Source organism: Capricornis sumatraensis, chromosome 13 (assembly GCF_032405125.1).
Source record: "Capricornis sumatraensis isolate serow.1 chromosome 13, serow.2, whole genome shotgun sequence".
Taxonomy (NCBI): domain Eukaryota; kingdom Metazoa; phylum Chordata; class Mammalia; order Artiodactyla; family Bovidae; genus Capricornis; species Capricornis sumatraensis.
The window spans coordinates 76,408,352-76,420,710 of NC_091081.1; the positions used below are offsets into that span (position 1 = coordinate 76,408,352).

The 12,359-nt window shown below is 40.6% G+C and overlaps 1 protein-coding gene across 1 annotated transcript in view; it reads right to left on the reverse strand.

Annotated features, from left to right (window-relative positions):
* Positions 1-775: 775 nt before the first annotated feature.
* The window catches only part of LOC138089584 (nesprin-1-like), a 64,608-nt gene continuing 53,024 nt past the window's right edge, over positions 776-12,359 (reverse strand). Inside the window, exons 30-36 of the mRNA XM_068984967.1 lie at positions 11,521-11,703; positions 10,674-10,811; positions 6,602-6,787; positions 4,949-5,071; positions 4,166-4,348; positions 1,571-1,714; positions 776-919 (exon numbers count right to left, since the gene is read on the reverse strand). Coding sequence (XP_068841068.1) covers positions 776-919; positions 1,571-1,714; positions 4,166-4,348; positions 4,949-5,071; positions 6,602-6,787; positions 10,674-10,811; positions 11,521-11,703 — 1,101 coding nt within the window. The remainder of the gene's footprint in view (positions 920-1,570; positions 1,715-4,165; positions 4,349-4,948; positions 5,072-6,601; positions 6,788-10,673; positions 10,812-11,520; positions 11,704-12,359) is intronic.

Below are 12,359 nucleotides of genomic sequence, written 5' to 3' on the forward strand. Positions count from 1 at the left end.
AAGTCATTCTAAAAAATTAATTTCTGTTTTCTTATCAGTAAGATGGAGACAATTCACACCCACACAAATTCTTAAGCTCATCAGGTTTTTGTGAAAGATAAACCGAAAACACTGTAAACTGTCTTAAAACACATAAAACAACAAAAAATCTATAGTAATCATAATTATTGTCATTCCAGACAGATTAAAAAATATATATATTTTCGGTGCCGTGGTTGAAAAGTTGTTGCAACAAAATTCTGGATCTTACAATGTGGGATTAAAAGTAGTTTCAGAATAAATGTGTATTATGAAGTCTAATGTATGCCTTATATATAGTTTTCAAGTATTTGCAGAACATCTTTTCATTTAACCAGTGACAGAAGAGAAACAAATAGTTAACATAGATGATAATCTACAGTATAGGAGTAAATGGAGGTAGGATATTTATTTACATTATTTTATAAGTCATACATGAATGTGATGCATTGGATGTGACAAGAAATTAAAGAACTGCATTTGCCAAGGCGGGGGGAGTGAGATTTTCCAACTGTTTAACAACAAATGTTAAAAATTCAACAATTGAATCTTATGAGAACCTTGCTATGATATTTTGTTTGGAAAATTTTGTTGCTCTTATGAGAACATAGTTAAAATAGAGTAGATGGAAGGATAAGCTAAATGTCTATCCTTGGCACAGAGAAAGAAGACACGCCCTCCTCTAGTAACTTTCGAAAATTCATGATGCTGTAATCAGCCCTCAAGGAAAGAGTCAATGATGTGACCTATACAGGATTTAACAAGTCAGGAAAGGAAAGTCACTGCTCTCCTGAAGGAACTGAAACACTCGAGGTATATGATCTCTGAGACCAGGTTTGCACACAGGGTGTTCAAGTCCTAAGGTCATAATGATGCCAAAGATACAAGGAAGGAGGCATATCTGAAAATGGAAAAGCTGTTAAGAGTCGTAACACGGTAATCATCAAAACCAACAATATGAGCCATTCACTGATTTTGGTAAAAGGAGGTGAAATGACCTATACGTGAAAGAGCAAATGATTTTCCCTTCTTTTTAATGAGGGCCATCAAAGCAGCAAGGCTTTAAGCATTGCTGTTCCTTATAATCTGTAAAGACAGGGAGTACAGGGACTTCTCTGGCAGTCCAGTGGTTAAGATTCCACACTTCCAGTGCAGGAGACACAGGTTCAATCTCTGGTCGGGTAATTAAGATCCCATATGCAGCATGGAGAGCCCAAATGAATAAATAAAGAAAGAAGACAGGGAGTATAGTGTGTTTTGGTGTATGGACTGTGAGAATTCTTCTGGAAGCAGTCAGTGGGTCATGGTGGAGACAGACATATCATGAATGTTGTGTCAAAAGGTTTTGGAATTAAGTGGAGGACTCATGCTCCTGGGTCTTAGAGAACATCAGCAAAAATAGCACTCAAAATGCAAAGACAGCCAAAGAAGCTCTCCAAGAACCCAACATGTTATGCCCCGGACAGGGAAAATCTTTCCATTTCATCTGCTAAAAATCAATCACATATTCTCACCAAGCCAGGGCCCTGCCCTTGAACTTGGCTTATCTTACCTCATGCCGAGAAATCTGGGCTTGCAGTTCCTGGATGTTGCTGGTGGCCACAGGCTTATCCTCAATCTCTCTGTGAGCTCCTTCTATGAGTTCCTGGAGGTGCTGCATTTCTTGCTCATATTGTTCATACTGCACCACAGCCTCCTTTGAAGGAAAAAACAAAAGCATAGACGATTATCTGTCGATACCAGTAACTGTGTGCGTGCTCCTGTGCAAACTCTGACAAACTCTGGTGTTAATGTCTATTTACCCATGAGTCAAGGGAGCAAAAAAATGATGCATAAAATTCCTAGATGATTCAAATTCCCAGTTTTCTGCTGATATTTCAGAGCCTTCTCTCTAAAACATTTTGTCAAGATTATTGATGGACTGAACATAGTGGTGCTGGAGAAGACTCTTGAGAGTCTTGAAAGTGAAGTTGCTCAGTCGTGTCTGACTCTTTGCGACCCCATGGACTGTAGCCTACCAGGCTCCTCCATCCATGGAATTTTCCAGGCAAGAGTACTGGAGTGAGCTGCCATTTCCTTCTCCAGAGGGTCTTCCCAACCCAGGGATTGAACCCATGTCTTCTGCATTGCAGGCAGATGCTTTACTGTCTGAGCTACCTTTGGCCGAACATAGTGGTGCTGGAGAAGACCCTTGAGAGTCCCTTGGACAGCAAGGAGATCAAACCAGTTAATCTTAAAGGAAATCAGTCCTGAGTATTCATTGGAAGGACTGAAGCTGAAGCTGAAGCTCCGAATACTTTGACCACCTGATGCAAAGAACTGCCTCACTGGAAAAGACCTTGATGCTGGGAAAGATTGAAGGCGGGAGGAGAAGGGAACAACAGAGGATGAGATGGTTGGATGACATCACTGACGTAATGGACTTGGATGGCACAACCAAATTTGATGGACATGAGTTTGAGCAAGCTCCAGGAGTTGGTGATGGACTGGGAAGCCTGGCATGCTACAGTCCATGGGGTGGCAAAGAGTCAGACACAAATGAGCGACTGAAGTGAACTGAACTGAAGTGGTTAGATCCTCCTTCTTCTCCTTATTGTCCTAAAGATGACAATGTTATGGTCCAGAACATGGTAGAAAAGTAGTACAAAAAACATGATTACTTCATTTTTCTGTCAAGGAAATTCTGTTAGGGACTCAGCTAAGTGCTGGAATAAGAGATAGAAAAAATGAATGAAGTATGTCATTTGTAGCCAGAAAGGTAGATGTTGTCTTCACTTCATACTGAGTGAAGTAAGTCAGACAAAAACAAATATTATATGAGATCACTTATATGTGGAATCTAAAAAAAATGGTACAAATAATGAACTTATTTACAAAGCAGAGAGTCACAAAGGTAGAAAATAAACCTGTGGTTATCAAGGAGGGAGAGATGGGGGATAAATTGGGAGATTGGGATTGCAGATTCTGTACCTGGGATTGCAGATTCTTTACCGTCTGAGTCACCAGGGAAGCTCACGTATAAAACAGATAACTAATAATGACCTGGGGCTTCCTTGGTGGCTCAGATGGTAAAGAATCTCCCTTCAGTGCAGGAGACCCAGGTTTGATCCTTGGGTTGGGAAGATCCCCTGGAGAAGAGAATGGCTACCCACTCCAGTATTATTGCCTATAGAATCCCATGGACAGAGGAGCCTGTCGGGCCAAAGTCCCTGGGGTCACAAGAGTTGGACATGACTGAGCAACTAACACTTTCACTTTCACACAAAGACCTACTGTATAGCACAGGGAACTCTACTCAATACTCAATAATGACCTATATGGAAAAGGAATCTAAAAAGGTGTGGATATGTGGATAACTGATTCACTTTACTAGATACCTAAAACTAACACAATATTGTAAATCAACTACACTCCAATGCAAATTTATAAAAAATGAATGAAGTGTGACTTCTACACTCAGGAATTTACTGTCTAACAAATCAAAAGATAATTCAAGAAGAGTTGACCAAATAGACCATTAGTGGTTTAATGAGAGGGCATGTTTACAATTTTTGGATAAAGTAGGTGAAATATTAGTTGAAAGCAGATATGAGATAGTTTCATTTCTTCAATATGTGATAGTTTCATTTTTTCCTAGTAAATAATTGGTCTCTTAGATGAAGGGACTAAGAGTTATAGCTGGGTGTACTTCTCAGGCAATAAAATATATCATAAGCTGAAATATGAAAAAAAAAATTCTGTAGTGTGCCTTAGCAGTAAAATCTTATTACAAAGTTTTAGATGATTTTCAGATGAATAATAACATAAAAATATATGGTTGAATACAAAATTAACCTTTACAAGTTGTTTTTTATTATATATATATATATATATATATATATATATATATATGCTGCTAAAAGATAGTTTTCACCAAAATATATTTTTAATAGAGCTTGCCCCAGGCATTTGTGGGTGATCTAAATGATAGCATTTCATGTCCCTATTTTATATAATCACAACAAGCTGTCAGAGTTAACAGTCTGGATGTGTTCTGATGGCTGAGCCCATGCAAGCGCTAAGAAAAGCAGCCGGTGACTCATTTGCTGCTGCTCTGCCGGCGGCGTGGGGGCCGCCTGCAGACGCTGGCTGGCCCAGCTGCACGTGCCTGCATGATGTTGCACTGCTGGATGGCCGTGTGTTGGAGCCGGCTGGCCTCCTCCTGCAGGTGCAGAGCTGCGTGGCAGAGCGGCAGGCTGGTGACCACGTCCTCGGGGATCCGGAGCGCGCTCTGACAGACCTGCACCGCGTGGACTTTTGGCTTGAGTGACTCCATCTCAGACAGCAAATGCTGAAAGTGCAAGTTCACATTCTAAATTTTAAAATTCTATATTTATACAATTTGATATCAATTTATTTATATAAGGTATATGTAGATATAAAATATACATTTTTCCTGGGACTTTCCTGGGTGGTCCAGTGGTTAAGAATCCACCTTCCAATGCAGGGGATTCAGGTTCGATCCCTGGTCAGGGAACCAGGATCCCACATGCTGTGCCTACACGCCACAACTCGCCCTACACGCCTATACGCCCGTATGCCTCAACTCCTGAGCCCATGTGCTCTGGAGTCTGTGCTCTATAACAAGAGAGGCCCACACACCACAACAAAGACCCAGCACAGCCAAAAAGAAAAAAAAAAAAAATTTCCCATTTAAAAGATATATTCTAAAATATTTTTAAATTTTACATTTTAATAGTTTATTTCAAAAGCAAGAGATATTAACTAAATTACAGGTCTGTCCAAAGTTATAAAAATTTTCCCAGGAATTGTTTTTTTAATACTGCATACAGTGCTCAAACAATAAGTTTAGAAATCACTTTTCCTAAGTATCCTTTCTTTTTCAAAAATCTAGCTCCCCCCTCATTTCCCCTGAATTATTTTTGCTTGCCTGTCGGTGAGAGAGTTGCTCCTTGAGACTTAGACGTCCAACTTCTGGAGAAGTCAGGGTTGTCTGGGCTTGCTCCAAAGCAACTTGTAAGTTTCTGAGCTCTGCTTCAAATTTTTTCATATCCTGCAGAGTAAGAGTGACATCAATGATGATATATAAGCACTTGAAGTCCAAAGTCATAGGTGGAAACTACTATCATGTAAACAGGCAGTGAAACAAGAGGGAAAGGGGGAGGGGTACAACCATTAAAACAATGACATAGCCATAGGGCATGACAAAAACGGATTAGAACCAACTAGGTCCAAGATGGCAGAAGATCTGACTTACAGTAGCCCTTGAGCCTCGTTATATTCTATTGGTAATACATCAGCATCTAAATGACACGTGCACCAGCACCAGAACAGTTTTGAGGCCAATCATAAGCTAAAAAATGGGTGGTGGCCCAGTTCCCGGAAATCCCCATTCTTTCCCCCCAAAATAATTGGAATAATCCTCCCACTCATTAGTCTATGAAACTTCCCAGCCCATAAAAATGAACCACAATAGTTCGGGGCTCTCTCTCACCTTCTATGATGGCCCACACTCTGTGGAGTGTGTTTCTCTCTAAATAAATCCACTTCTTACCTATAACTTTTTCTCTCACTGAATTCTTTCTGCCTCAAGACATCCAAGAACCTCAGATACACCAGGAAGAGCATGACCCCCTATTGGGCCTTCTGGGGCAGATCCTTCCCCCTATACCCCCTATTTTAGCTCCTCTTCAAAGTACCCAGATAATAGTATCTGATGTACATTTCCTGACTTGTTTTACAGATGTTAAAATCCCCCACCAAATGGATGGTGTTAACTACTTGATGACCAAGAGCACACAGCTCCAGGCATCCTGGAGCTTAAGGACTGATAATGTTAAGCCACCACCCTGTCACCCCACCATCAGCCAGTCAGAGAACTGTGCATGAGCTGATCACAGATGCTTCAAAACTCCTTCCTCATCTGGCCTTAAAAATGCTTTGCTGAAACCCGTCGAGATGTTATGGGTTTTTTGGACATGAGCTGTCTGCTTTCTTGCACAGCCCTGTAATAAACCTTTGTCTGCCTCAAACTCCAACGTATGGTACTGTGTGACCTCATCATGCATCAAGCCTAAGAGGGTAACATTCATAGTCAAGAAGGCTCATTAGATGTGAACACTCTACGTGCACTTTCTGCCACCATTTGATTTTACCTTAAAAATGTACCTATGAATTTTATTTTATTTTATGGTCACAGCATGTGGGATCTTGGCTCCCCAGCCAGGGACTGAACCCACGTCCTTTGCATTGGCAGCACAGAATCTTAACCACTGAACTGCTAAGGGCCTCCCATCATTGTTGTTTTTAATGGTGTGTGTGCTCAGTCGCTCAGTCATGTCGGACTCTTTGCGACCCCCTGGACTATAGTCTGCCAGGCTCCTCTGTCCATGGAATTTTCCAGGCAAGAATACTGAAGCGGGTTGCCACTTCTTATTCCAGGGAATCGTCCCAACCCAGGGATCAAAACTGCATCTCTTGAGTCTCCTGCATTTCCAGGAGGATTCTTTACCACTGTGCCACCCAGGAAGCCCATAATGATACACTTTTCCATTTAAATAACCTTTTTTTTTTTTTTTTTTACCTTGGCAGCATCGTGGAGACTCTGTAAACGAATTTTGATCACCTGTCGCAGCTCCTCAGTCTCCCGTCCCAGGTCTGCCACTTGCTGAGACATTATTTCTGTATGGTACACACTATCGAGGTACTGTAATTTCTCAGTCATTGCTTCCAGATCATTGTGAATATCTTCAGATTCTTCTAGCATGGTCTAGAGTGAATTATCAACATCCAGGACATTGGTAGGTAGGTAAAGAGGTAATCAGGACAGTATGGTGTAAAGACCATAAGATTGGGAAAGGGATAAGGAGATTTAATTTACATTTCCCGCGCACACTGTGTATTTTATCGTGTTTAAACGTCACAGCCCTGTGCCTGTTTCCCACTTCCTGTCACCCCCTTTTCAGAGAAAAAGCAATCAAAGGTGAGGAGCTGTAAACAATCTGTTGAGGCCATATGTGTTGAACCATAAGGCTAGTCCTCAGTCTGCCACCCCAAGCTACTCAGGACAGGAATATTCTAGCAGTGGTGATGCTCTGAGGCACTGGGTGTCTTCATCAGCTCACTGGCCTCTCTTTTCTCATATTCAACTAAAGAGATGCTTTTCAGCTCTCATATTCTATAGTTAAGCTCCAAGCATATATGGATCTAAGATACGAAAATAAGACTCAAATGCTTAAAGTGAGACAAAGGGGTAGAAACTATTTGGGATTAAACAAAGCCCTTGGCATTCAGGACAGCATCATCTATTGAGACTAACAAGCATATGAATGGAATAATAAGCATATAATATGCATCGTATGAGTAGAGTGAAAGGGAAGAAAGGGTTAAGGATGCCAGAAATGAGAGGTGGTATTACCTGTAGGAGGGTTGGGAGAAGGCGTCCTGGAAAAGTCACATCTGAGCTAAGTCAGAGAATGTTTCTATTTGTACAGATGGAGAGGAAAAGGAAAGACCTTTTCTGCTGAAGGGACAGCGTAAGCAAAGGCACATAGGTGAGTGGGCACAAAATTGCAGTTCCTGGGGCGTGCAATGCGTAAAGAGGAGAATGGGAGGCGGGACATCACTCTTTTGCAATAGATCCCTTTTTAAAAAGTAAAGTACATTGTTTTCTCTTGCAATATCATATATATAGATATTATAAAGCTTAGAAAACATTGAAAAATAAAGAAGATAAAATATTCCACAATCCCATACTCCAGGGATGACTTTAAATAAGGGATAACTGCTGTTCAATTTGGGTATAATTTTAGGTGATTGAGATCATAAGATACCTACAATTTCTTATCTTTTTCGCCTGGCATTAAAACACATGCATTTTCTATGCATTGTTTTTGGATAAACTCAGTTTTCATTAATTCTTAAGGCAGGCAGACATGAAAGAAATCCCTGGAACATTGTGTACAGGCCGAGTTCTCTCCTGAGCATCTGTGTGAGGTCACCACCGACACCTGACCTCTGTCCCCCTGTGCCCTCGATGCACCCAACCCAGCCACCTGCCCAAGTCAGAAAAACCTGGCAACCATCCTGGGCTCCTTTCTCTCTTTTACCCACATCCAGAAGCCTCCAAGTCCAGATTTCTAGCTAGGTAAAACCCCTTGATTTTCATCCTCTCAGCCTCCTAAGTGAGACTTTGTCACTGTCTACCGGAATATTGAAACCACTGTCTATGTTGTCTTACCTTCATCAATCTGTCTTCCACAGGCTTCTAAGTCATCTTCCTTAAACTATAGGTCGGAGCTTGTCACCTGCCTGCAGAATGTCTGTCAAAGGCTTAGAGTGACTTCAGAAAAAAGGCCAAGATCTCCATAGGTTCTCATGGCCTGTCTTTGTCTTCTCTTATCTCTCTGGCCTCTTTCCAGCTCTCAGCAAAGCCCCTCCTCAGTGCACCAAGCAGAGCACCCCTCCCTCTTTCTGCTGGGATTTTCCCGTGCGTTTTAGGCTCTGTGTCTTTCAGCTCAGAGTCACCTTTTCCTTCCTTGTGCTGTTCTCTGCTAAGTCGTTTCAGTTGTGTCCGAATCTTTGTGACCCCCAAGAACTGTAGCTTGCCAGGCTCTGCTGTTCATGGGATTCTCCAGGCAAGAATACTGGAGTGGGTTGCTATGCCCTCCTCCAGGGGATCTTCCTAACCCAGCAATCAAGCCCACATCTCTTGCATCTCCTGCACTGGCCGGTAGGTTCTTTCTAACTAGTGCCACCCGGGATGCCCAGTTACTTTCCTTCTTTAATCTAACCTGGCTCCTGGTGCTTAGTCACTCAGTCATGTCTGACTCTCTGCGGCCCGCTGGACTGTAGCCCACCAGGCTCCTCTGTCCACGACATTTTCCAGGCAAGAATACTAGAGTTGGGTGCCATTTCCTATTCGAGGGGATCCTCCCAACCCAGGGAGCGAATCTGTGTCTCCTGGGTCTCCTGCATTGGCAGGCGGATTCTTTACCACTAGTACCACCTGGGAACCCCCTCTATCTCTTTTCTCCCTTCAATTATCAACTCCCTGGGGCAAGGCAGGGAATATTCTTTGTATTCCAAATGCCTAACAAAATTCCCAGCTTTGGAAAGCACTCTATAAACGTTTATTGAATAATAAATGAATGAGAATAGGGGCTATTTTTAAAAACTAAAAAGAAGAAAACCTTCATGGTCAATTAAAACCTTCATGGTCTACATTCTATCTTATTAAATCCAAAAATTTATTCAGAAAACCTTTTTAAACATCATTTAAGTTTTCTTTAAAATTTCAGTATAGTCATTAATACTCATATAAAAGACTTCCTACATTTTGGATTACAGAGTAGTAATGTTTTGATGAGCATGATACATTTTCCAACTGTTTTTCAAAGAGATTTTTACCAAGTTACCAACAGTGTCTGAGAGCTCTCGCTTCCGTCAATATGAGCTTTTAAATAATAGTGTTGACAATGAAAATGCTTTCTTTTAAGTTTGCATTCTAGATCTCTAATGAGTATTTTTTTCCATTGTCTACAACCAGTTGTAACTTAAATCTTGTCTGTTAATGCATAATGCAGATCTTCAAGCAGAACAACTCTGCAATTGTTTAAGAAAGACTTCTTGAGAGGAGAGTGCAAGATTGATTAGAGAAGAACGATAAATACAGGGAAACCAATTAGGAGCTTGTTAAAGCGGGAAAATGAGGTTTTGATCTAGAACTCTGTCAACAGGAATGGAAAAGGGGATGTATTTAAATGACATGAGTATACATAAATCAGAACAAAAAAGAAAATCTAACATACCTGAGGATATCCATGTTACTTAAACAAGGACCATTTTGTATTTGATGCCCTGATAACTGGGCTAAAAGATATCTGTATCTAACTCAACACTAAATTTAAAAAGATGAAATAATTTCCTGGATGATATGGCCAAGAGAAAACTTCAGAGGAAGTGAAGTCATGCACCCTCCATGTGGTGTGGACTCATTCCAGCTGGCCCCTACTTCCCGCAGGAGGTCAGCCCGCTGTGACCAGGCGGAAGCACTGGAAGGAGGAGGCATGAGAGTCAGGCTCTGACCGAGCCCACAGGTGCCTGGCTTTGTGCTTGATGATTGCACACATGTTAAACCATTTGATCCTCCTGACAACTCTGCAATATGCATATCCATCTTACTGATGAGGAGACTGGATTCTGAAAGGCAAAGTAGTTTGCTCCAAAGTACACAGCCCTAAGTGGCAGGACATGGTTTTCCCATCAGTCTTGAGTCTAGAGCCTGTGATCTTTCCACCTGTCCCTACATCTCTTCCTAAGGGTAGAATTTCCCACCATATTCCTGTGTACAATTGTTTCAAAGAAGCTGCAAAAAAAAAAAAAAAGATACTATATGGATGGTTATTTTTGGTCTTGGGGAATGGAAAATTTAGAGGTGATAGAGGATATTTATTTACTTATTCAGTCTTATGAAATCTCATGGGTAGCTGCTTCTTTTTTTTTTCAGTCCCCAGGACAAGTTGTTAAAGCTACCTTGGCTTTCATTTCTCTTCAATAATTTTTCATCATGTTCCTCCAAATTTTCTGTCAGTCTAGCCAGCTAAATCAAATTACCCTCTTAGTTACCGTTTGAAAACTATTTTTCCTAAAGTTACCTGATGTGAAATGTATTGTTCTCGAAGCTGGCTTGCAGAATTCCATGCAATCTTTCCATGTACCAAGATTTTAGTTTTCTCAATCCACCTTAAAATTAACTCAAGCATTTCATTGTATTCTTCTAGATGGGATGCTGCCTGAAAAGTAAATCATTACCATTCAGATAAAAAATGGATACTCTGCTGCTTGAGCTAGAAATCAGTCTTCTATTTCTCTTTGGATACAATAATCCTGGCAGTTGATCATTATGATATCTATGATATCTAAAGGTATAATGAAAAAGAATTTCCTTATTGAAAACCTATTAAAGACTTCCCAGTGACGTTAGGATGAAGTCCAATTTCCTAATGTGCTTGAATAATCTGTCTTTAAAAAAAAATCTCCACTCTCATCTCTTATTCCTCTGTATAGCTCTTCTCTCTCCCCTTTTTCATACTCTACCTTCACTGAGTAAGGAGGTGGTAGGTGGGGATTATAACTTTCAATATTATAATTTACTGGTTGCAAATTCTGATTTAACTCATGTTTGACTGCAGAAAAACAACACACTCAATTTGAAAAGTTCAGTCTATACTCAAAAATTATGATGAAGTGTGACCTGAACCAATTAAGTAAAGATTGAATAAAGACAAACATACATATATTCATTAAAATGTCCATTTATATGAACACCTTTGTGAATGAATTTATAATATGGTTTGATATGAAGTCAGGTTTACATGTATAAATAAATCTTAGGAATATAGGCATGATATGAGATAAACTACACTTAAATTACTCTTATTGTTGATAAGAAAATTGAATTTTGGCCATAGAGAATGTTGATTGCCAGCCTAGAAAGCATACCTGGTTGAGCTTGGAGAGCTGGTTCTCGGCCTGTCTGATGGTCTGCTGGTGAAGTTCAGTCAGTTTTCCTATCTTCTTGGCCAGTGGTTTACCTAGCTGGCCATTCTGTTCGGAGAATTTTTGCACTGCTTTATCCAGTTCCATTAATTTTAAGTGACAGCCATCTAATTCCTCTCCTAGCACCTGGATGGTCATCAAAAAGAAAGCACATTAGACTACCGAAAATAAGTTTTCCCAGATTTTCCGTAATCAGAAGGATTGTATTTTAAATGATTTTTATAAAAGCCAAACACTGTAAAGAAAAATTCTACTATGATCTGCTCATTTCTGTTTCTTTGGTTGGAAAGGAAGAGCAGGATGTTTTGTAATTCTGGTGTTTATTTCCTATGAGGCTGAGAGAGCTAAAATTTTCCTTCTGTCCCACCCAAAAAGGATTAGTCACTTCACTCGCTGGCAGAGTGAGAACACAGTTTTAAGTACCAAGAACATCCTTCATTTTGAAATGTATATATGTACTTAAGTTACTCAGCCATCATTTAGGCCTTTGACACTCTTCCTTCTTACCTACACATACATGCATATTTGTGAATTCAGTTTTACTATGATAATACATTATACTATTGTTATTTATAAAATTTCTTTGTGCTGTGCTTAGTCACTCAGGCATGTCCAACTCCTTGAGATCCCATAGACTATAGCCCGCCAGGCCCCTCTTTCCATGTGGATTCTCCAGGCAAGAATACTGGAGTGGATTGCCCTGCCCCAGGGGATCTTCCCAACCCAGGGATCAAACCCAAGTCTGAGACACCAAGGAAGCCTAAGAATACTGGAGGGGGAAG